The sequence below is a fragment of the Mus caroli genome, unplaced genomic scaffold (assembly GCF_978045245.1).
Source record: "Mus caroli unplaced genomic scaffold, Mus_caroli_1 scaffold_17, whole genome shotgun sequence".
Taxonomy (NCBI): Eukaryota; Metazoa; Chordata; class Mammalia; order Rodentia; family Muridae; genus Mus; species Mus caroli.
The window spans coordinates 46,016,823-46,042,063 of NW_028227272.1; the positions used below are offsets into that span (position 1 = coordinate 46,016,823).

At 39.0% G+C, this 25,241-nt stretch overlaps 1 protein-coding gene across 1 annotated transcript in view; it reads left to right on the top strand.

Moving 5' to 3' along the window:
- The window catches only part of Myh15 (myosin heavy chain 15), a 167,664-nt gene that overhangs the window by 14,587 nt on the left and 127,836 nt on the right, over positions 1–25,241 (top strand). Inside the window, exons 7-9 of the mRNA XM_021185004.3 lie at positions 5,313–5,405; positions 7,702–7,765; positions 8,044–8,139. Of these exons, the coding sequence (XP_021040663.2) occupies positions 5,313–5,405; positions 7,702–7,765; positions 8,044–8,139 (253 nt within the window). The remainder of the gene's footprint in view (positions 1–5,312; positions 5,406–7,701; positions 7,766–8,043; positions 8,140–25,241) is intronic.

The following is a 25,241-nucleotide window of genomic DNA, read 5'->3' on the forward strand; positions in this document are numbered from 1 at the left end:
ATATTTTGTTCCCCCTTCTAAGAAGAACTGAAGTACCCACACTTTGGTCTTCCTTCTACTTGAACTTCATGTGATCTGTAAATTGTATCGTGGGTATTCCGAGCTTCTGGGCTAATATCCACTTATCAGTGAGTGCATGTGTGTTCTTTTGTGATTGGGTTACTTCATTCAGGATGATATTTTCTAAATTCATCCATTTGCCAAAGAATTTCATGAAGTCATTGTTTTTAATAGCTGAGTAGTACTCCACTGTATAATGTACCACATTTTCTGTATCCATTCCTCTGTTGAGGGATATCTGGGTTCTTCCCAGTTTCTGGCTATTTTAAATAAGGCTGCTATGTACATGTGTCCTTACTACATGTTGGAGCATCTTCTGTGTATATGTCCAGCAGTGGTACTGCTGGGTCTTCAGGTAGTAATATGTCTAATTTTCTGAGGAACCGCCAAGCTGATTTCCAGAGTGGTTGTACCAGCTTGCAAGGCCACCAGCAATGGAGGAGTGTTCCTCTTTCTCCACATCTGTGCTCATATCTGCTGTTACCTGAGTTTTTGATCTAAACCATTCTTACTGGTGTGAGATAGAATTTCAGGGTTGTTTTGACTTGCATTTCCCTGATGACTAAGGATGTTGAACATTTCTGTAGGTGCTTCTCAGCCATTTGGTATTCTTCAGCTGAGAATTCTTTGTTTAGCTCTGTACCTCCCCCTTATTTTTACAGAGTTATTTGGTTCTCTGGAGTCTAACTTTTGAGTTATTTGTATATATTGGGTATTAGCCCTCTATCAGATGTACTATTGGTAAAGATCTTTTCCCAATCCATTGGTTGCTTTTTTGTCTTATTGACAGTGTCCTTTGCCTTATAGAAGCTTTTCAATTTTATGAGGTCCCATTTGTCAATTCTTGTTCTTAAAACAAAAGACATTGGTGTTCTGTTCAGGAATTTTTCCCCTGTGCCCATATGTCTGAGGTTCTTCCCCACTTTCTCCTCTATAAGTTTAAGTGTATCTGGTTTTATGTGAAGGACCTTGATCCATTTGGACTTGAGCTTTGTACAAGGAGATAAGAATGAATTTATTTGCATTCTTCTACATGCTAGCCACCAGTTGAGCCAGCACCTTTTGTTGAAAATGCTATCTTTTTTTCCACTGGATGTTATTAAGTACTTTGTCAAATAGCAAGTGATCATAGGTGTGTGGGTTCATTTCTGGGTCTTCAGTTCTATTCCATTAATGTACCTGTCTGTCACTGTACCAATACAATGCAGGTGTTTTTTTTTTTTTTTTTTTTTTTTTTTTTTTTTTTTTATCACAATTGCTGTGTAGTACAGCTTCAGGTCAGGGATGGTGATTCCATCAGAAGTTCTTTTATTGTTGAGAATAGTTTTCACTATCCTAGGTTTTTTTTTTTTATTCCAGATGAATTTGTAAATTACTCTTTCTAACTCTGTGAAAAATTGAGTTGGAATTTTGATGGAGATTGCATTGATTCTGTAGATTGCTTTCGGCAGGATAGCCATTTATACTATATTAGTCCTGCCAATCCATGTGCATGGGAGATCTTTCCATCTTCTGAGATCTTTGATTTTTTTCTTCAGAAACTTGAAGTTCTTTATCATGCTTTTACTTGCTTACTTAGAAGCACACCAAGGTATTTTTGTTGCTTGTGACTATTGTGAAGGGTGTTGTTTCCCTAATTTCTTTATCAGCCTGTTTATCCTTTATGTAGAGAAAGGCCACTGATTTTTTTGAGTTAATTTTATATCCAGTTACTTCACTGAAGTTGTTTATCAGGTTTAGGAGTTATCTGGTGGTGGAATTTTTGGGTTCACTTAAGTATACTATCATATCATCTGCAAATAGTTATATTTTGACTTCTTCCTTACCAATTTGTGTCCCTTTGATCTCCTTTTGCTGTCCAATTGCTTTGGCTGGAACTTTGAGTACTATATTAAATAGCTACGGAGAGAGAGTGGGTAACCTTGTCTAGTCCCTGATTTTAGTGCAGTTGCTTCAAGTTTCTCTCATTTAGTTTGATGCTGGCTACTGGCTTGCTGTATATTGCTTTTACTACGTTTAGGTATGGCCCTTTAATTCTTGATCCTTCCAAGACTTTTAGCATGAAGGGGTGTTGAATTTTGTCAAATGCTTTCTCAGCATCTAATGAGATGATCATATGTTTTTTTCTTTGAGTTTCTTTATATAGTGGATTACTTTGATGGATTCTCGTATATTGAACCATCTCTGCATCCCTGGGATGAAGTCTACTTGATTATGATGGATGATCATTTTAATGTGTTCTTGAATTTGGTTTGTGAGAATTTTATTGAGTATTTTTGCATCGATATTCATAAGGGAATTTGGTCTGAAGTTCTCTATCTTTGTTGGGTCTTTGTGTGGTTTAGGTATCAGAGTAATTGTGGCTTCATAGAATGAATTGGATAGTGTTCCTTCTGTTTTTATTTTGTGGAATATTTTGAGGAGTATTGGTATTAGGTGTTCTTTGAAGTTCTGATAGCATTCTGCACTAAACCCATCTGGACCAGGACTTTTTTTTTTTGGTAGACTATTAATAATTGTTTCTATTTCAGATTGTTAATCTGATCCTGATTTAACTTTGGTACCTGATATCTGTCTAGGAAATTGTCCATTTCATTCAGGTTTTCCAGTTTTGTTGCATATAGGCTTTTGTAGTAGGATCTGATGATTTTTTCGATTTCCTGTTTCTTTTGTTATGTCTCCCTTTTTGTTTCTGATTTTGTTATTTATGATACTGTTGCTGTGCCCTCTAGTTAGTCTGGCTAAGGGTTTATCTATTTTGTTGATTTTTGTCGAAGAATAAGTTCCTGGTGTAGCTGATTCTTTGTATAGTTCTTTTTGTTTCCACTTGGTTGATTTCAGCCCTAAGTTTGATTATTTCTTGCAGTCTACTCCTATTGGGTGAATTTGCTTCTTTTTGTCCCAGAGCTTTCAGGTGTGCTGTCAGGCTGCTAGTGTATGCTCTCTCTAGTTTCTTCTGGAGGACCTCAGCTCTATGAGTTTTTCTTTTAGCACTGCTTTCATTGTGTCTCATAAGTTTGGGCATGTTTTGGTTTCATTTTCATTAAACTCTAAAATGTCTTTAATTTTTCTCTTTATTTCTTCCTTGACCAAGTTATTGTTGAGTAGAGTGTTGTTCAGCTTCCATGTATATGTGGGCTTTCTATTATTTATGTTGTTATTGAAGATCAGCCTTAGTCAGTGGTTATCTGATAGGATGCATGGGATTATTTCAATATTTTTGTATCTGTTGAGGTCTATTTGTGACCAATTATATGTTCAATTTTGGAGAAGGTCAAGGTACTGAGAAGAAGCTATATCCTTCTGTTTTAGGATAAAATGTTCTGTAGATATCTGTAAAATCCATTTGTTTCATAACTTTGATTAGTTTCCATGTATCTCTGTTTAGTTTCTGTTTCCATGATCTGTTCATTAATGAGAGTGGGGTGTTGAATTCTCCCACCATTATTGTGAGCGGTGCAATGTGTGCTTTGAGCTTTATTAAAGTTTCCTTTATGAATGTGGATACCCTTGCATTTGGAGCATAGATGTTCAGAATTGAGAGTTCATCTTGGTAGATTTTTACCTTTGATGAGTATGAAGTGTCTCTCCTTATCTTTTTTGATAAGCTTGTTTCTTGGGTCCAATTGCTTGGAAAATTGTTTTCCAGCCTTTTACTCTGAGGTAGTGTCTGTCTTTGCCATGAGGTGCATTTCCTGTATGCAGCAAAATGTTGGGTCCTGTTTATGTAACCCGTCTGTTAGTCTATGTCTTTTTATTGGGGAATTGAGTCCATTGATATTAAGCGATATTAGGGAAAAGTAATTGGTGTTTTCTGTTTTTCTGTAATTTTTGCTGTTAAAGTTGGAATACTGCTCATATGGCTATCTTCTTTTAGGTTTGTTGAAAGTTTACTTTTTTGCTTTTTGTAGGGTGTACTTTCTTTCCTTCTGTTGGAGTTTTCCATTTATTAGCCTTTGAAGGGCTGGATTCATGGAAAGATATTGTGTAAATTTGGTTTTGTCATGGAATACCTTGTTTTTTTCCATCTATGGTAACTGAGAGTTTTGCTGGGTATAGTAGCCTGGGCTGGCATTTGTGTTCTCTTAGTGTCTGTATGACATCTGCCCAGGATCTTCTCCTTTCATTGTCTCTGGTGAGAAGTCTCGTGTAATTCTGATAGGTCTGCCTGTATATGTTACTTGACTTTTTTTCCTCATTGCTTTTAATATTCATTCTTTGTTTTGTGCATTTGGTGTTTTGATTATTATGTGACAGGAGAAATTTCTTTTCTGGTCCTATCTATTTGGAATTCTGTAGGCTTCTTGTATGTTCATGGCCATTTCTTTCTTTAGGTTAGGGAAGTTATCTTCTATAATTTTGTTGAAGATATATACTGGTCTTTTAAGTTGGAAATCTTCACTCTCTTCTATACCTATTGTCCTTAGGGTTGGTCTTCTCATTGTGTCCTGGATTTCCTGGATGTGTTGGGTTAGGGTCTTTTTGCATTTTGCTTTTTCTTTGATGGTTGTGTCAATGTTTTCTATGGTATCTTCTGTACCTGAGATTCTCTCTTCTATGTCTTGTATTCTGTTGGTGATGCTTGCATCTATGGCTCCTGATTTCTTTCCTAGCTTTTTTATCTCCAGAGTTGTCTCTCTTTATGATTTCTTTATTGTTTCTACTTCCACTTTTAGATCCTGGATGGTGTTGTTCAATTCCTTCACCTCTTTGGTTTTGTTTTCTTGTAATTCTTTAAGGGGTTTTTATGTTTCCTCTTTAAGGGCTTCTACCTGTTTCCCTGTGTTCTCCTGTATTTCTTTAAGGGAGTTATTTATGTCCTTCTTAAAATCCTCCATCATCATCATGAGAAGTGACTTTAGATCCATATCTTGCTTTTCTGCTCTGGTGTTGTATTCATGACTTGCTATGGTGGGAGAATTGGGTTTCAATGATGCCAAGTAACCTTGGTTTCTGTTGCTTCTATTCTTATGCTTGCCTCCTGCCAGATGATTAACTCAAGTGTTCCCTGGTCTCGCTATATCTGATGGGAACCTGTCCTTCCTGTAATTCTTGTTGAGTCAGAACTCCTCAGTGTCCGGCTTCTATTTTTCTAAATTTTATATCCCAAAGTAGTGCTTTATAAACTTTTTTTTTTTTTTTTTGCAAACTATAGGTCACTAGTTATTAGGTCAGGGATGGGGCTGGATATGCATTAGGGGAGTCTGTTTTAGTGAACTTAACCAGCTGTGCTTCTTTTCCATGATTTTTAGGGGAATTTAGAAGATCAAATTGTACAAATGAATCCTCTCTTAGAAGCATTTGGAAATGCCAAAACTCAGAAAAATGACAACTCTTCGCGTTTTGTAAGTATCAACTTAGCACCTCAGAACTTATAACTTTTAGGCTCTCACAGAATTCATGTCTGAGTGTATTGGTAACAGAATTCTAGAAGAAGGTTTTTGATTATATTCTGACATAGTGTTACATCACTCAAAATGTCTTAATAGGTACAGCTGAGACCAAGCTGCCTTTGTCTATGTATCTTCTGTTTGGAATAATACATTCAGGAGGAATGTAGTTATCTTAAATCACATTTCTTTACGTTGGTAGTAGAGAAGCCCATCTAGTGAATTATAATAGTGTTTTGTATATTTTACAGATTTGAAATTGTTTCTTCTTAGTTTCCTGGATACTGAAGTCAATTTTGTAGTCACTTTCTGATTCTGTTAAGTATTCTTTTTGCTCTTGTTTATGAACTCTTTCTTACTGCATATTTACAACTTTAACAGGAATTTTTTTTATTGAACAGTATGTTCCAATGTGTTTTTGATAACTATAAATCTTATTATGGAGGAAAATATTTGGATTTAGAAATCAAGTATCATAGATCTATTTTGTACCAAGAATGAGTGGCAGGGATCCACTGTATAAGTTAAGGAAGACTGGAGGAAGCTTCATGTTTGACTATCTAAGCTTACTTTTAAAAATTACCTAGCTTCTGACCAAAGCCTAGTGATAAAACATTAATGATTATATTTATTAGCACACACTTTCACATTAACCAATTGCTACTTTAAAGATTTTGTTAAGATATTGGTGCATGTTTTATGAAATATGAAAGACAGGAATATAGGATACTGAAGAAAAGTGAAAAATTAAAGAAAAGATTAAAGGTTGGGGAGATAGCTAAATAGTAGGCACTTGCCTGGTATGTGTAAGATCCTAAGATGAATCCCGGGTGTGGGGGAAGAGAGAGAGAGAGAGAGAGAGAGAGAGAGAGAGAGAGAGAGAGAGAGAGAGAGAGAGAGAGAGAGAGAGAATAAGAAATAAAATCAAATAAGATAAAGGAATGGGAAGGGCAGGAGAGGGGAGAAAAGAGGAAATTAAGGAGTGAACAAGAAACAGAGAGATGAAGAATAAAGAAAACTAGGATAAAGTTGGAAGAATAGGGACAGGAAGAAGCAGAGAAAATGAAAGATTTTGTAAAGTGGGAGGAAAAAGACAAAAGGACATTCAATAAATCGAAGGCATCCAGATAGGTTTTCAATATTAATACTAGGTGCATCCATATTTGCTTTCCACAACTATGTGTGCATAAAGGCATGTGTACAATTGTCTGTGTAGCAGACAGTATGCTAGCTCAGTCCCCTGTTTCAGCCACTGTTTACCCCCTGGCATGATGTTTTGCTGTGGTGCCTTCCTGGCAAGGAAGGACCTGAGCCAACCTTCAATTTTCACTCTCATCCCATAAAACGTGGCTGCTATTGTACCTGGCATTTTGTCATGATACTGGCAGTCTTGGGAAGCCTTTATGCTTCAATAGAGTCTTCTTTTAGGCTTTAATAAAGAAGAACCCCTTGCCTTTTTGTTTATCTCCCAGTCTTGGTTTATAACCTCCCGCCCCCCTTTTACTTCCTAAACTACAGCAAAAGTGGCTCTTATTTTGATACAAAAACACTCCAAAATGTTCCCCTTGAATACATCATTAGGGTCAGGAACATTGTCTGTCTTTCTTTCTTTCTTTCTTTCTTTCTTTCTTTCTTTCTTTCTTTCTTTCTTTCTTTCTTTCTTTCTTCTTTAATTTCTCAGGAGTTTCCTAGATCATGGCAGACAGCCATTGAATACTGAATGAGCATGCTGAGAAAATACTCTTTCTTCCTTTCCAAATAGGAGCACTGAGGTTCTCACAGATTCTACAGTGCACATAAAACATACATGCAGAAACTAGGAGTTGTGGCACTAGAAACTGCTGCAATCTTGCTAATCAATCGTAGTTCCCTCTGGCCCAGGTTCTCTACCTTTTTAATGATGCAACACTTTGATACTGCTGTCCATGTCATGGTGACTCCCATCTATAAAATTATTTTTTGTTGCTACTTCATGACTTTAATTTTGCAACTGTTATGAATCATAATGTAAATACCTGATACACAGGATACCTGATATGCAACCTCTGTGAAAAGGTCGTTCAACCCTTAAAGGGGTCACTAACCACAGGTTGAGAAAAGATGCTCTAGACATTATCTCATCTATCTCATTTCAAAAAAATCTTGCTTTTTATTTGTCAATCTTTGGGGTATGTAGTCACTTTGAGGATTATGCACATAATGAGGCCTTTGCAACTGCTCAGCAGGGAACCTGTGTTCTGTTTTTACTTAGGGAAAACTCATCCGGATACATTTTGATGCAAGAGGGACACTGTCATTTGCAGATATTCAGATCTGTAAGTAACCAATGAAAGACAGAAATATAGGATATTGAATAAAAGTGAAAAATTAAAGAAAAGAGTAAAGTCTGGGGAGATAAGAGTAAAAGCTGTTGGGTTAGGAGATCTGCTTAGATGAACACTGGGAAGTTATTGTGATAATTCTGCACATCCGGAGGTGAGTGTATGAATGGGTGTATTTGGTGCTCCAAGAAGGTAGGTGGGATAATAGCAGGGTTGCTTTTCTTCTAAGTTTTGCAAGTTTGTCAAAATATGAATCTTTATCCATTTCTTAGATTTTCTTGAAAAATCTCGAGTGGTTTATCAGCAGCCCGGAGAGAGGAACTACCATATCTTTTATCAAATTCTGTCTGGAAATCAAGAACTTCGGAGTAAGTACTAGACTGATTTATTCTATTACAAGACAAATAGTTCCCAGTGAATTAAGAATACTTTTTTGTAAGTCTCTTAGTACTTTCAGACCACAGTTTATTCATCCCACAACAGGAAATTTGAACACTTGTATAACCAATGAGATTAGAATAAATGCCAACTTTTTTTTTTTTTTTTGAGATCAAAAACAGGATGAGAATTTGCAGTGAATAAAATGATTTGGCAAGGTTAAGTGTCTGTGGGGGGTAGCGAGAGGGAGACAGGGATTGAAAGGGGGGAGGGAGGAAGGGAGAAAAAGGAGGGAGGGAAAAAGGAAGAGAAAGAGGGAAGGATAGAGAAAGGGAGGGAAGGAGGGAGGTAGAGAGAGATATTAGATAATTTAAGGCCTTTACTCTTTAGAGCTATGTTGATGTCATAGGTAGGAGAACACAATAGAGTCACTGTTATATCCAATGGGAATTTTTTTTTTTTTTTGGTTTTTTTTTTTGTTTTGTTTTTTTTTTACTTGACTGCATTTTATTTATTTATTTTTTAATTACATATTTTCCTCAATTACATTTCCAATGCTATCCCAAAAGCCCCCCATAGCGCCCCCCACTTCCCTACCCACCCATTCCCATTCTTTTGGCCCTGGCATTCCCCTATATTGGGGCATATAAAGTTTGCAAGTCCAATGGGCCTCTCTTTCCAGTGATGGCCGACTAGACCATCTTTCGATACATATGCAGCTAGAGACAAGAGCTCCGGGGTTCTGGTTAGTACATCATGTTGTTCCAACAATAGGGTTGCAGATCCCTTTAGCTCCTTGGGTACTTTCTCTAGCTTCTCCATTGGGAGCCCTGTGATACATCCAATAGCTGACTGTGAACATCCACTCCTGTGTTTGCTAGGCCCCGGCATCGTCTCACAAGAGACAGCTATATTTGGGTCCTTTCAGTAAAATCTTGCTAGTGTATGCAATGGTGTCAGCGTTTAGAAGCTGCTTATGGGATGGATCCCTGGATACGGCAGTCTCTAAATGGTCCATCCTTTCATCACGGCTACGAACTTTGTCTCTGTAACTCCTTCCCTGGGTGTTTTGTTCCCAATTCTAAGAAGGGGCACAGTGTCCACACTTTGGTCTTCATTCTTCTTGAGTTTCATGCGTTTAGCAAATTGTATCTCATATCTTGGGTATCCTAAGTTTTGGGCTAATATCCACTTATCAGTGAATACATATTGTGTGAGTTCTTTTGTGATTGTGTTACTTCACTCAAGATGATGCCCTCCAGGTCTATCCATTTGGCTAGGAATTTCATAAATTCATTCTTTTTAATAGCTGAGTAGTACTCCATTGTGTAAATGTACCATAATTTCTGTATCCATTCCTCTGTTGAGGGACATCTGGGTTCTTTCCAGCTTCTGGCTATTATAAATAGGGCTGCTATGAACATAGTGGAGCATGTGTCCTTTTTACCGGTTGGGACATCTTCTGGATATATGCCCAGGAGAGGTATTGCTGGATCCTCCGGTAGTACTATGTACAATTTTCTGAGGAACCGCCAGACTGATTTCCAGAGTGGTTGTACAAGCTTGCAATCCCACCAACAATGGAGGAGTGTTCCTCTTTCTCCACATCCTCGCCAGCATCTGCTGTCACCTGAATTTTTGATCTTAGCCATTCTGACTGGTGTGAGGTGGAATCTCAGGGTTGTTTTGATTTGCATTTCCCTGATGATTGAGGATGTTGAACATTTTTTCAGGTGCTTCTCTGCCATTCGGTATTCCTCAGGTGAGAATTCTTTGTTCAGTTCTGAGCCCCATTTTTTAATGGGGTTATTTGACTTTCTGGAGTCCACCTTCTTGAGTTCTTTATATATATTGGATATTAGTCCCTTATCTGATTTAGGATAGGTGAAGATCCTTTCCCAATCTGTTGGTGGTTTTTTTGTCTTATTGATGGTGTCTTTAGCCTTGCAGAAGCTTTGCAGTTTCATGAGATCCCACTTGTCAATTCTCGATCTTACAGCACAAGCCATTACTGTTCTATTCAGGAATTTTTCCCCTGTGCCCATATCTTCAAGGCTTTTCCCCACTTTCTCCTCTATAAGTTTCAGTGTCTCTGGTTTTATGTGAAGTTCCTTGATCCACTTAGACTTGACCTTAGTACAAGGAGATAGGAATGGATCGATTCGCATTCTTCTACATGTTAACAACCAGTTGTGCCAGCACCATTTGTTGAAAATGCTGTCTTTCTTCCAAAGGATGTTTTTAGCTCCCTTGTCGAAGATCAAGTGACCGTAGGTGTGTGGGTTCATTTCTGGGTCTTCAATTCTATTCCATTGGTCTATTTGTCTGTCACTATACCAGTACCATGCAGTTTTTATCACAATTGCTCTGTAGTAGAGCTTTAGGTCCGGCATGGTGATTCCACCAGAGGTTCTTTTATCCTTGAGAAGAGTTTTTGCTATCCTAGGTTTTTTGTTATTCCAGATGAATTTGCAGATTGCACTTTCTAATTCGTTGAAGAATTGATTTGGAATTTTGATGGGGATTGCATTGAATCTGTAGATTGCTTTTGGCAAGATAGCCATTTTTACAATGTTGATCCTGCCAATCCATGAGCATGGGAGATCTTTCCATCTTCTGAGATCTTCTATAATTTCTTTCTTCAGAGACTTGAAGTTTTTATCATACAGATCTTTCACTTCCTTAGTTCGAGTCACGCCAAGATATTTTATATTATTTGTGACTATTGAGAAGGGTGTTGTTTCCCTAATTTCTTTCTCAGCCTGTTTATTCTTTGTGTAGAGAAAGGCCATTGATTTGTTTGAGTTAATTTTATATCCAGCTACTTCACCGAAGCTGTTTATCAGGCTTAGGAGTTCTCTGGTGGAATTTTTAGGGTCACTTATATATACTATCATATCATCTGCAAAAAGTGATATTTTGACTTCATCTTTTCCAATTTGTATCCCTTTGATCTCCTTTTGTTGTCGAATTGCTCTGGCTAGGACTTCAAGTACAATGTTGAATAGGTATGGAGAAAGTGGACAGCCTTGTCTAGTCCCTGATTTTAGAGGGATTGCTTCAAGCTTCTCACCATTTACTTTGATGTTGGCTACTGGTTTGCTGTAGATTGCTTTTATCATGTTTAGGTATGGGCCTTGAATTCCTGATCTTTCCAAGACTTTTATCATGAATGGGTGTTGGATCTTGTCAAATGCTTTTTCTGCATCTAACGAGATGACCATGTGGTTTTTGTCTTTGAGTTTGTTTATATACTGGATTACGTTGATGGATTTCCGTATATTGAACCATCCCTGCATCCCTGGGATGAAACCTACTTGGTCAGGATGGATGATTGTTTTGATGTGTTCTTGGATTCGGTTAGCAAGAATTTTATTGAGGATTTTTGCATCAATATTCATAAGGGATATTGGTCTGAAGTTTTCTATCTTTGTTGGGTCTTTTTGTGGTTTAGGTATCAGAGTAATTGTGGCTTCATAGAATGAGTTGGGTAGAGTACCTTCTGTTTCTATTTTGTGGAATAGTTTGTGAAGAACTGGGATTAGAACTTCTTTGAAGGTCTGATAGAACTCTGCACTAAACCCATCTGGTCCTGGGCTTTTTTTAGTTGGGAGACTATTAATGACTGCTTCTATTTCTTTGGGGGATATAGGGCTGTTTAGATCATTAACCTGATCTTGATTCAACTTTGGTACCTGGTATCTGTCTAGGAACTTGTCCATTTCATCCAGGTTCTCCAGTTTTGTTGAGTATAGCCTTTGGTAGAAGGATCTGATGGTGTTTTGGATGTCTTCAGGATCTGTTGTTATGTCTCCTTTTTCATTTCTGATTTTGTTAATTAGGATGCTTTCCCTGTGCCCTCTAGTGAGTCTGGCTAAGGGTTTATCTATCTTGTTGATTTTCTCAAAGAACCAGCTCCTTGATTGGTTGATTCTTTGAATAGTTTTTCTTGTTTCCACTTGGTTGATTTCGCCCCTGAGTTTGATTATTTCCTGCTGTCTACTCCTCTTGGGTGAATTTGCTTCCTTTTGTTCTAGTGCTTTTAGGTGTGTTGTCAAGCTGCTAATGTGTGCTCTCTCTAATTTCCTTTTGGAGGCACTCAGAGCTATGAGTTTTCCTCTTAGAAATGCTTTCATTGCGTCCCATAAGTTTGGGTATGTTGTGGCTTCATTTTCATTGAACTCTAAAAAGTCCTTAATTTCTTTCTTTATTCCTTCCTTGACCAAGGTATCATTGAGAAGAGTGTTGTTCAGTTTCCACGTGAAGGTTGGCTTTCTATTATTTATTTTGTTATGGAAGATCAGCCTTAGTCCATGGTGATCTGATAGGATGCATGGGACAATTTCAATATTTTTGTATCTGTTGAGGCCTGTTTTGTGACCAATTATGTGGTCAATTTTGGAGAAGGTACCATGAGGTGCTGAGAAGAAGGTATATCCTTTTGTTTTAGGATAGAATGTTCTGTAGATATCTGCCAGATCCATTTGATTCATAATTTCTCTTAGTTTCTCTGTGTCCCTCTTTAGTTTCTGTTTCCATGATCTGTCCATTGGTGAAAGTGGTGTGTTGAAGTCTCCTACTATTATTGTATGAGGTGCAATGTGTGCTTTGAGATTTACTAAAGTTTCTTTAATGAATGTGGCTGCCTTTGTATTTGGAGCATAGATATTCAGGATTGATAGTTCCTCTTGGAGGATTTTACCTTTGATGAGTATGAAGTGTCCCTCCCTGTCTTTTTTAATGACTTTGGGTTGGAAGTCAATCTTATCAGATATTAGAATGGCTACTCCAGCTTGTTTCTTCATGCCATTTGCTTGGAAAATTGTTTTCCAGCCTTTCATTCTGAGGTAGTGTCTATCCTTTTCTCTGAGATGAGTTTCCTGTAAGCAGCAAAATGTTGGGTCTTGTTTGTGTAGCCAGTTTGTTAGTCTATGTCTTTTTATCGGGGAGTTGAGTCCATTGATATTAAGAGATATTAAGGAAAAGTAATTGTTGTTTCCTGTTATTTTTGTTGTTAAAGTTGGCATTCTGTTCTTGTGGCTGTCTTCTTTTAGGTTTTTTGAGGGATTACCTTCTTGTTGTTTCTAGGGCGTGGTTCCTGTCCTTGTATTGTTTTTTTTCTGTTATTATCCTTTGAAGGGCTGGATTCGTGGAGAGATAATGTGTGAATTTGGTTTTGTCGTGGAATACTTTGTTTTCTCCATCTATGTTAATTGAGAGTTTGGCTGGGTATAGTAGCCTGGGCTGGAATTTGTGTTCTTTTAGTGTCTGTATAATATCTGTCCAGGATCTTCTGGCTTTCATAGTCTCTGGTGAAAAATCTGGTGTAATTCTGATAGGCTTGCCTTTATATGTTACTTGGCCTTTTTCTCTTACTGCTTTTAGTATTCTATCTTTATTTAGAGCATTTGTTGTTCTGATTATTATGTGTCGGGAGGTATTTCTTTTCTGGTCCAGTCTATTTGGAGTTCTGTAGGCTTCTTGTATGTTCATGGGCATCTCTTTCTTTAGATTTGGGAAGTTTTCTTCTATAATTTTGTTGAAGATGTTTGCTGGTCCTTTGAGTTGAAAATCTTCATTCTCATCCACTCCTATTATCCGTAGGTTTGGTCTTCTCATTGTGTCCTGTATTTCTTGGATGTTTTGAGTTAGGATCTTTTTGCATTTTACATTTTCCTTGATTGTTGTGCCGATGTTCTCTATGGAATCTTCTGCGCCTGAGATTCTCTCTTCCATCTCTTGTATTCTGTTACTGATGCTGGTATCTATGGTTCCAGATTTCTTTCCTAGGGTTTCTATCTCCAGTGTTGCCTCATTTTGGGTTTTCTTTATTGTGTCTACTTCCCTTTTTAGGTCTAGTATGGTTTTGTTCATTTCCATCATCTGATTGGATGTGTTTTCCTGTTTCTCTTTAAGGACTTCTACCAGTTTGGTTGTGTTTTCCTGTTTTTCTTTAAGGACTTGTAACTCTTTAGCCATGTTCTCCTGTAGTTCTTTAAAGTCCTTCTTGATGTCCTCTACCATCATCATGAGATATGCTTTTAAATCCAGGTCTAGTTTTTCAGGTGTGTTGGGGTGCCCTGGACTGGGCGAAGTGGGAGTGCTGGGTCCTGATGATGGTGAGTGGTCTTGGTTTCTGTTAGTAAGATTCTTACCTTTACCTCTCGCCATCTGGTAATCTCTGGAGTTGTTATAGTTGTCTCTGTTCAGAGGTTGTTCTTCTGGTGATTCTGAGTATCCTCTGTCAGCAGAGCTGGGAGACAGGCTCTCTCCTCTGAGTTTCAGTGGTTAGAGCACTCCCTGCTGACAAGCTTTCCTCTTAAAGGGAAGGTGTACAGATATCTGGCGTTTTGACCTCCTCCTGGCTGAAGAAGAAGGCGGAAAACAGGACCTTTCCCAGATGCTGTGTTGCTTTGGCAGGTCACAGAAGCTGTAGGCTTCTGTGGTGCACACTCTCAGCTGTGCAGACTAAGTTCCTAAGTTCAGTGGAGTCCTGGATCCAAGATGTGCTCCCTGCTCCTGAGGCAGAGGGCTCCTGTGCAGGGCAGACCACTGTCTTCCAGCTAGGAGGGTGCCGGATGTCTGTGGCCCCAAAAGGGTGCTGCCTCAGCAGCTCTGTGGCTCCCGCCTGTCCCAGAAGCTGTCTGCCTCTGTGGTCCTCAGTCTTACCTGTACAGACTAAGTTCGGCGGAGTCCCGGAGCCAAGATGGCGCTCCCTGCAGGGCAGGTCACTGTCCTCCGGCTGGGAGGGTGCCGGATGTCTGCGGCCCCAAAAGGGTGCTGCCTCAGCGGCTCTGTGGCTCCCGACTGTCCCAGATGCTGTCTGCCTCTGTGGTCCTCACTCTGACCTGTACAGACTAAGTTCGGCGGAGTCCCGGAGCCAAGATGGCGCTCCCTGCAGGGCAGGTCACTGTCCTCCGGCTGGGAGGGTGCCGGATGTCTGCGGCCCCAAGAGGGTGCTGCCTCAGCGGCTCTGTGGCTCCCGCCTGTCCCAGAAGCTGTCTGCCTCTGTGGTCCTCACTCTGACCTGTACAGACTAAGTTCGGCGGAGTCCCGGAGCCAAGATGGCGCTCCCTGCAGGGCAGGTCACTGTCCTCTGGCTGGGCTCCAATGGGAATTTATAAAGAAAGGGATATTCAAATATGGATTTGAATATGAAGACCAGATAGAGTCAAGAATCAAGGGTATTTTCTAAAACTATGTTTACGAGGTCAGGTGAGGGCAGATGAAGAGCAGTTAAAGTATAAAAGCTGCTGGATTAGGAGATCTGCTTAGAGGAACACTGGGAAGTTATTGTGATAATTCTGCACATCCGGAGGTGAGTGTATGAATGGGTGTGTTTGGTACTCCAAGAAGGTAGGTGGGATAATAGCAGGGTACTGATTTTGTTGATGTCAGTGTGTAGAATGATTTAGCCCAGTATGGCGTTATGTAGGCATTAATATTAGAGAAGGGATTGCAATAGTATTAGACTGAAAATGATAGGACTGTTACCCAAGATAGTGTCTATGGGGAATAAACTCATGTCACATGGGTCTTGCCCATAAAAGATTGCATGTGTGGCTGCTAGGCAACAGGCAGAGCTATTTAAGTTCCAGGGCTAAAGGGAACATAAGATTCCTTGCCTTCTTTATCTTACATTCTGGACTGAAAGTTTAGCAACAATCAACATAGAAAGAATTACACAATTGCTGATTATTGGTAGGTCTAAAAATAAAGAACATCGAGGATGAGAGAATGAGATTTGGTGGACCTGTAGGTGATTGGCTAGTATTAGATGAAGTAAACAGGGAACAAATCTCTGGGAAGACACTATTCTGCAGCTGTATAAATGATGGAGTGATTGAGGCTCCAGGAACCACAAGGGCTTTCCAGGAACCACATTCTCAGAGGAGGGAATGCTGAATGCAAAGGTCTCAAAGGCTAACTCTATATTGCTTATTACAATAGGAAATGGCCAAGTGGAAAAGCTGATATAAGGGGAGGTTGGCAGGGCCCAGATCGTGTGGCATTTATAGTTCATAGAATTTAATTACTATTTTAAATGCCATGGGAAATCATTGTAAAGGAAGGATGACAAGCTGTTGTTGCGTTTGAGGAAAACATCAAGGACAGTCATGCACCCAGAGAAGTGACTATGGATTGAGATAGCTGGTCCAGGTCAGCAAATTACTGGGAACAATTCCTCCATATTCAATCAGAATGGTATAAACTTGGAAGTGTTTTGACTACTTAGTCTTCAGCTTCTATGTGTTCCCAATCTGGGAAAAGATGTGTGAACTAGACAATTACACTCACCATGTGTTTGTTGGTGATAATGTAAGCAGCAAGTGTTTGCCAGAACTAAACCTAAAACAAAATGTGTGTGTGTGTGTGCGTGTGTGTTGTTGTTGTTGCGCTGCTGCTGAGGATCAAATATGGAACCTCACATGTGCTAGGCAAGGCATCTTCCACTTACATCTACCCATCGCTGTAAGAGACATGAAGCTCTAACCAGTGACAGGCATCTGACTCATTTTGTCTAATATAGGAAGCAGCTGAGGCCTCCCAGGATATCCATGATTAATAATGTGCAGAACCATTTCAGGGCATCATGACAATTAATATAAAAGGGAACCTCTGAGTAGGTCTCCTAAATTATGAGCATTTGCTTGTATTACAAAAAAATTAAGCAGGAAAAAAATCACAGCAGAGCCTGGAAGAGCCTGAAAGTGAGGTGGTGTATTAGCCCCAGTCAAGCACCATTTGATTTCTAAACAGCACGGGGGGTCTTCTCCTCTGCTCCCAGTTGTACTTCTAGCACAAGTGCTCATCAAGTTCTAAAGGGTCACCAAGAGCAGTGGTAAGAGCTTATATCACTTTAGGGAGCCTCTAAGGCTTCCCTGAGCAACAAGGAGATATCCTACTCTGGCCCTGGGTTTCCTCTTAACTCTTGGCTTCAGGAAATTGTGCTCTCTAGTCATGTAAGGCAACTTCCCTTAATTTCTATTTAATAATTATAAACTATGCGTTTTAAATTTGGTTATGAGATGGGGGGTTGTGAGATAAGAGGTTTTTATGTATTTTATTCTCATAGCTATTTTGTTTAGGTTACCTATTTTCCATTCTTTTCTTTTCATAGTCCTCTCACACATTCCTGCTTTCCAGTCCCCATGTATACTCCTTCTCTACTTTTATATTCCAGACACTCTATTATCCCTCTCTTTTAAACTACACCCTTCACACGCCCTCTTTCTAGCTTCCTGACTTTGTCTAAACTCCAATTTGAACATACAAAGTTAGCCATCCTAAGCTAGGATCCACTTAGGAAGGAGATCAAGCAGCGTTTGTTTTTCTGTGCCTGTTTTACCTTTCAGAAAATACTTTCCCTAGTTCTATCCATTCGTTTGAAAGTTTAATTTTTAATTACAGCTAAATAAAATACCATTGTACAACATATATAACAATAATAGAGCAAAATAAACATACAATGAGTTAAGTATCTGTGCCATAGGTCCTTTGGCACAGGCCCAGCTACGAGAGTGATGGAGCTGAGTAATGTGGTCATTCTATCCTCACCTTTATAACACTCTCCATACTGACTTCCATAGAGTGTACTGGTTTGCACTCCCACCAGCAGTGAATGAGGGTTCTTCTTTTTCCACATCCTCACCAGCATATGCTGTCATTTCCTTGATTATAGAGTCAGCCACTCTGACTACAGTAAGATCAATTCTCAAAGTGGTTTTAACTTGCACTTCACGATGTCTGGGGATGTTGAGCACCCTTTAAAATGGTCTTATGACTCTGAATTTCTTGTTCTGTTATGTGAAGGATTCCAACCAATCTCTAAATCCATTTATTTGGGTCCTCTCTCTCTCTTTTTTTTTTTTTTTTTGGTATTGTTTTCTACTTGTTTGTTTCAATTTCATTAATTGGTGACCTAGTTTTGATTATCCTCTCATAGGCTATTTTTGTGTTTTATTGTTTGTTGCTTTACCAAACTCTTGAGGTACATTTAAGTTATTTATTTGTGATTTTTGTATTATTTTTTCAATTTTATTCATTTATTTATCTACATTCCAATTGCTGTCCCCTCCCACAGTCCCTACAGTTTTTCACTGAGAAGGTGGGCCCCCTAGGTTTCCCCCGACCTTGGGGCATCAAGTTTCTGCAGGATTGGGTGCCTCCTCTCCCACTGAGACCATACAAGGCAGCCCAGTTAGGGGAATAGATTCCACAGACAGGCAACATCTTTAGGAATACCCCCACTCCAGTTGGTGAGGAACAACATGAAGAGTGAGCTGTACCTCTGCTACGTGTTAGGGGGGCCTTTGTCCAGTCCATGTATGCTCTTTGGCTTGTGGCTCAGTCTTTGGGAACTCCCAGGGTTGCAGGTTAGTTGATTCTGTTAGTCTTCCTGTGGAGTTCCTATCCCCTATAGGGCCTTCAATCTTTCACCCAACTCTTGCATAAGGGTCCCTGACCTCTCTCTAATGTTTGGCTGCAGGCATTTGCATCTGTGTCAGTCAGCAGCTGCGTAGAGCCTCTCAGAGGACAATTATGTTATTCTCCTGTCTATAAGCATAACAGTATCATTTACAGTGTCAGATACTGCTGCTTGCCCGTTTGAATTGGGCTGGTTATTGGTTCATTCTTTCAATCTCTGCTCCACCTTTGTCCCCGTATTCCTTTTAGACCAGACAAGTTTGGGTTGAAAGTTTTGTGAGTGGATTGGTGTCCTTATCCCTCCACTGGAGGTACTGCCTCAATATAGGAATGGCTTCTTCAGGTTCTATATTCCCAAAGTTAGGCCTCTTGGCTAAGGTTACCTGCATTGACCCCAGGGAGGCTTCCTTCATCCCAGGTCTCTAGGACTTCCTAGAGATTCCCCCCATTTCCCTGCCTTCAATGGCTGTAGATTTCCATTCATTCTTATGACCCTCTGGCCCTCTCTCCTGTCTCTCCCCACACCTGATCCTGACACCTTCTTCTCCTCCTCACCCCCTTTCCCACAAGTTCCCTCTCCCCCTTTGCCTTCTATGACTATTTTATTCCTCATTCTAAATGAGATACAACCATCCTCGCTGGTTTTCTTCTGACTTAGCTTCTTTGGGTTTGTGGGGTGTATTGTGGGTATCCTGTACTTTATGGCTAATATCCACTTATCAGTGAGTACATACCATGCGTGTCATTTTGAGTCTAGGTTACTTACTTAGGATGATATTTTCTAGTTCCATCCATTTACTTTCAAAACTCATGATGTCCTTGTTTTAATAGCTGAGTAGTATTCCATTGTGTAAATGAACCACATATTCTGAACCATTCTTAGGTTGAGGGACTTCTGGGTTGCTTTCAGTTTCTGGCTAATAAGAATAAAGATGCTATGAACATAATGGAACATGTCCCCCTGTGGCATGGTGGGGCATCTTTTGGGTATATTTCCAAGAGTGGTATAGCTGAGTCTTCAGGTAGAACTATTTCCGATTTTCTGAGAAACTATCAGATTGATTTCCAGAGTGGTTGTTTCACTTTGCAATCCCAGCAGCAGTGGGGGAGTATTCCCCTTGTTCTACATCCTTAGCAGCATATGCTGTCCCTTGAGGATTTTTTTGTTTGTTTGTTTTTTATCATAGTCATTCTGATGTAAGATAGAATCTCAGAGTTGTTTTGATTCGCATCTTTCTGATGACAAAGGATGTTCAACATTTCTTTAAGTGCTTCTGGGCCATTTGAGATTCCTCTGTTAACGATTCTCTGTTTATCTTTGTACCCTACTTTTAAATTGGATAATTTTGTTTGTTATAATATAACTCCTTGAGTTCTTTATATATTTTAGATATTAGCTCTCTATCAGGTGTAGGCTTAGTGAAGATTCTTTCTAATCTGTACTCTGCAGTTTTTTCCTATTAACAGTGTCTTTTGCCTTACAGAAGCTTTTCAGTTTCATGAGGTCCCATTTATCAATTGTTGATCTTAGAGCCTAAACCATAGGTGTTCTGTTCAGGAAATTGTCTCCTGTACCAGTGCATTCAAGGTTATTTCCTACTTCCTCTTCTATTAAATTCAGTATATCTGGTTTTATGCTGAGGTCCTTGGTGGATTTGGACCTGAGTTTTGTGCAAGGTGGTAAATATGGAATTATTTGAATTTTACTACGTGCTGACATCAAGTTAGATTAGCACCATTTGCTGAAGATGTAGAACTAGGGTACTAAAGTAATCTATTACTGTATTAGTGTATTGTTGCTTAGTGCCTCATAGTGTGGGGTTTTGTTTTTGTTTTTAAGAAATTGAGCGTACCTAAGTTTGATGTGTATGTTTAGAATTATAGTATTTGTATTAGAATTATAATGTCTTCTTGGTGGATTGCTCCCTTGGTCAGAACTAGATGGTCTTTATTTCCTCTTATTTGATTTGGGTTGCAGTGTATTTTGTAAGACATTAGAATAGTTACACCTGTTTTTCTCTTGCTCCCATTTGCTTAGAATTTTATTCTTTCATTCTAAGGTAGTCTTTATCTATGAAGATGAAATGTTTCTTGTAGATAACATAGGGTTGGATCCTATTATCAGATCTTATTGGCTATCTCTTGTCTTTTGATTGTGGTATTGAAACCATTAATAGTCAGACTTAATATTGAATTATATGCTTTAATTGCTGTCATTTTCATTGATTTTATAGTATTTGTTACCTTAGTCATACTTAGTCATACTAAGTCATATTTTGCAAAAAATGCTATCCTGAAATCTTAGCCACATCAGTGTGCTCATCTTTTTCTTCAGTCTGAAATATTCTTCCACTACTCTCTGTAGAGTTTCTTTGGTCAGAAACTTCTTTAGTCATTTTTTTTTCTCATAGAAAATCTTCATTTTCCTTTAATTATGATGGATAGCTTTACTGGTGGTAGTAGTAACCTTGGTTGATAGTCATGCTCTTTCTATACTTAAGTTTATTGCTCTAGTCTCTCCTGGCTTTCAAAGATTCTATTGAGAAATCAGCTGTTCCTCTGATGGGACATGCTTTTATAAGTGACTTGGTTCTTCTTTCTTGACAGTTTTTAGACCCTTTTTGTCTGGTTTTTATTTTATTTTTTTTATTGTGACATGAAGATTTCTTTTGTGGTTCTGCCTATCTGATATTTTGTCTGTCCCTTACTCCTGAGTTGACATCTCTTTCCTTAGATTTGGGAATTTTCTTCTCTGATTTCCGTGAATACACTTTCTATGCCTTTGAACAGGAATTAATTTTCTTCCATGCCTAATAATGCATGTCTTTGGATCTTTTCCCAAATGGTTTTCTGAAGATTCTGAATGCTCCCCTTATGAGTTTTAAAAACTTTATCATTTCCCTTGATTGAATGATCCAATTTTTCTACCTTGCTTTCAAGCTCTAATATTTTATCTTCTATATCATCTATTCTGTTGATGGTGCTTCCATTGAGATTTTTTTTAATTTTTAATATTTTTATTACATATTTTCCTCAATTACATTTCCAATGCTATCCCAAAAGTCCCCCATAGCGCCCCCCACTTCCCTACCCACCCATTCCCACTCTTTTGGCCCTGGCATTCCCCTATATTGGGGCATATAAAGTTTGCAAGTCCAATGGGCCTCTCTTTCCATTGATGGCTGACTAGGTCATCTTTTGATACATATGCAGCTAGAGACAAGAGCTCCGGGGTTCTGGTTAGTACATCATGTTGTTCCAACAATAGGGTTGCAGATCCCTTTAGCTCCTTGGGTACTTTCTCTAGCTTCTCCATTGGGAGCCCTGTGATACATCCAATAGCTGACTGTGAACATCCACTCCTGTGTTTGCTAGGCCCCGGCATCATCTCACAAGAGACAGCTATATTTGGGTCCTTTCAGCAAAATCTTGCTAGTGTATGCAATGGTGTCAGCGTTTAGAAGCTGATTATGGGATGGATCCCTGGATACAGCAGTCTCTAAATGGTCCATCCTTTCATCACAGTTACGAACTTTGTCTCTGTAACTCCTTCCCTGGGTGTTTTGTTCCCAATTCTAAGAAGGTGCACAGTGTCCACACTTTGGTCTTCATTCTTCTTGAGATTCATGCGTTTATCAAATTGTATCTTATATCTTGGGTATCCTAAGTTTTGGGCTAATATCCACTTATCAGTGAATACACATTGTGTGAGTTCCTTTGTGATTGTGTTACCTCACTCAAGATGATGCCCTCCAGGTCCATCCATTTGGCTAGGAATTTTATAAATTCATTCTTTTTAATAGCTGAGTAGTACTCCATTTTGTAAATGTACCATAATTTCTGTATCCATTCCTCTGTTGAGGGACATCTGGGTTCTTTCCAGCTTCTGGCTATTATAAATAAGGCTGCTATGAACATAGTGGAACATGTGTCCTTCTTACCGGTTGGGACATCTTCTGGATATATGCCCAGGAGAGGTATTGCTGGATCCTCCGGTAGTACTATGTCCAATTTTCTGAGGAACCGCCAGACTGATTTCCAGAGTGGTTGTACAAGCTTGCAATCCCACCAACAATGGAGGAGTGTTCCTCTTTCTCCACATCCTCGCCAGCATCTGCTGTCACCTGAATTTTTGATCTTAGCCATTCTGACTGGTGTGAGGTGGAATCTCAGGGTTGTTTTGATTTGCATTTCCCTGATGATTAAGGATGTTGAACATTTTTTCAGGTGCTTCTCTGCCATTCGGTATTCCTCAGGTGAGAGTTCTTTGTTCAGTTCTGAGCCCCATTTTTTAATGGGGTTATTTGACTTTCTGGAGTCCACCTTCTTGAGTTCCTTATATATATTGGATATTAGACCCTTATCTGATTTAGGATAGGTAAAGATCCTTTCCCAATCTGTTGGTGGTTTTTTTGTCTTATTGATGGTGTCTTTTGCCTTGCAGAAGCTTTGCAGTTTCATGAGGTCCCACCTGTCAATTCTCGATCTTGCAGCACAAGCCATTACTTTTCTATTCAGGAATTTTCCCCCTGTGCCCATATCTTCAAGGCTTTTCCCCACTTTCTCCTCTATAAGTTTCAGTGTCTCTGGTTTTATGTGAAGTTCCTTGATCCACTTAGACTTGACCTTAGTACAAGGAGATAGGAATGGATTGATTCGCATTCTTCTACATGATAACAACCAGTTGTGCCAGCACCATTTGTTGAAAATGCTGTCTTTCTTCCACTGGATGTTTTTAGCTCCCTTGTCGAAGATCAAGTGACCGTAGGTGTGTGGGTTCATTTCTGGGTCTTCAATTCTATTCCATTGGTCTATTTGTCTGTCACTATACCAGTACCATGTAGTTTTTATCACAATTGCTCTGTAGTAGAGCTTTAGGTCCAGCATGGTGAATCCACCAGAGGTTCTTTTATCCTTGAGAAGAGTTTTTGCTATCCTAGGTTTTTTGTTATTCCAGATGAATTTGCAGATTGCACTTTCTAATTCGTTGAAGAATTGAGTTGGAATTTTGATGGGGATTGCATTGAATCTGTAGATTGCTTTTGGCAAGATAGCCATTTTTAAAATGTTGATCCTGCCAATCCATGAGCATGGAAGATCTTTCCATCTTCTGAGATCTTCTATAATTTCTTTCTTCAGAGACTTGAAGTTCTTATTATACAGATCTTTCACTTCCTTAGTTAGAGTCACGCCAAGATATTTAATATTATTTGTGACTATTGAGAAGGGTGTTGTTTCCCTAATTTCTTTCTCAGCCTGTTTATTCTTTGTGTAGAGAAAGGCCATTGATTTGTTTGAGTTAATTTTATATCCAGCTACTTCACCGAAGCTGTTTATCAGGCTTAGGAGTTCTCTGGTGGAATTTTTAGGGTCACTTATATATACTATCATATCATCTGCAAAGAGTGATATTTTGACTTCATCTTTTCCAATTTGTATCCCTTTGATCTCCTTTTGTTGTCGAATTGCTCTGGCTAGGACTTCAAGTACTATGTTGAATAGGTATGGAGAAAGTGGACAGCCTTGTCTAGTCCTTGATTTTAGAGGGATTGCTTTAAGCTTCTCACCATTTACTTTGATGTTGGCTACTGGTTTGCTGTAGATTGCTTTTATCATGTTTAGGTATGGGCCTTGAATTCCTGATCTTTCCAAGACTTTTATCATGAATGGGTGTTGGATCTTGTCAAATGCTTTTTCTGCATCTAACGAGATGACCATGTGGTTTTTGTCTTTGAGTTAGTTTATATACTGGATTACGTTGATGGATTTCCGTATATTGAACCATCCCTGCATCCCTGGGATGAAACCTACTTGGTCAGGATGGATGATTGTTTTGATGTGTTCTTGGATTCGGTTAGCAAGAACTTTATTGAGTATTTTTGCATCAATATTCATAAGGGATATTGGTCTGAAGTTTTCTATCTTTGTTGGGTCTTTTTCTGGTTTAGGTATCAGAGTAATTGTGGCTTCATAGAATGAGTTGGGTAGAGTACCTTCTGTTTCTATTTTGTGGAATAGTTTGTGAAGAACTGGGATTAGATCTTCTTTGAAGGTCTGATAGAACTCTGCACTAAACCCATCTGGTCCTGGGCTTTTTTTGGTTGGGAGACTATTAATGACTGCTTCTATTTCTTTGGGGGATATAGGGTTGTTTAGATAATTAACCTGATCTTGGTTCAACTTTGGTACCTGGTATCTGTCTAGGAACTTCTCCATTTCATCCAGGTTCTCCAGTTTTGTTGAGTATAGCCTTTGGTAGAAGGATCTGATGGTGTTTTGGATGTCTTCAGGATCTGTTGTTATGTCTCCTTTTTCATTTCTGATTTTGTTAATTAGAATACTTTCCCTGTGCCCTCTTGTTAGTCTGGCTAAGGGTTTATCTATCTTGTTGATTTTCTCAAAGAACCAGCTCCTTGATTGGTTGATTCTTTGAATAGTTCTTCTTGTTTCCACTTGATTGATTTCGCCCCTGAGTTTGATTATTTCCTGCCGTCTACTCCTCTTGGGTGAATTTGCTTCCTTTTGTTCTAGTGCTTTTAGGTGTGTTGTCAAGCTGCTAATGTGTGCTCTTTCTAGTTTCTTTTTGGAGGCACTCAAAGCTATGAGTTTTCCTCTTAGAAATGCTTTCATTGCGTCCCATAAGTTTGGGTATGTTGTGGCTTCA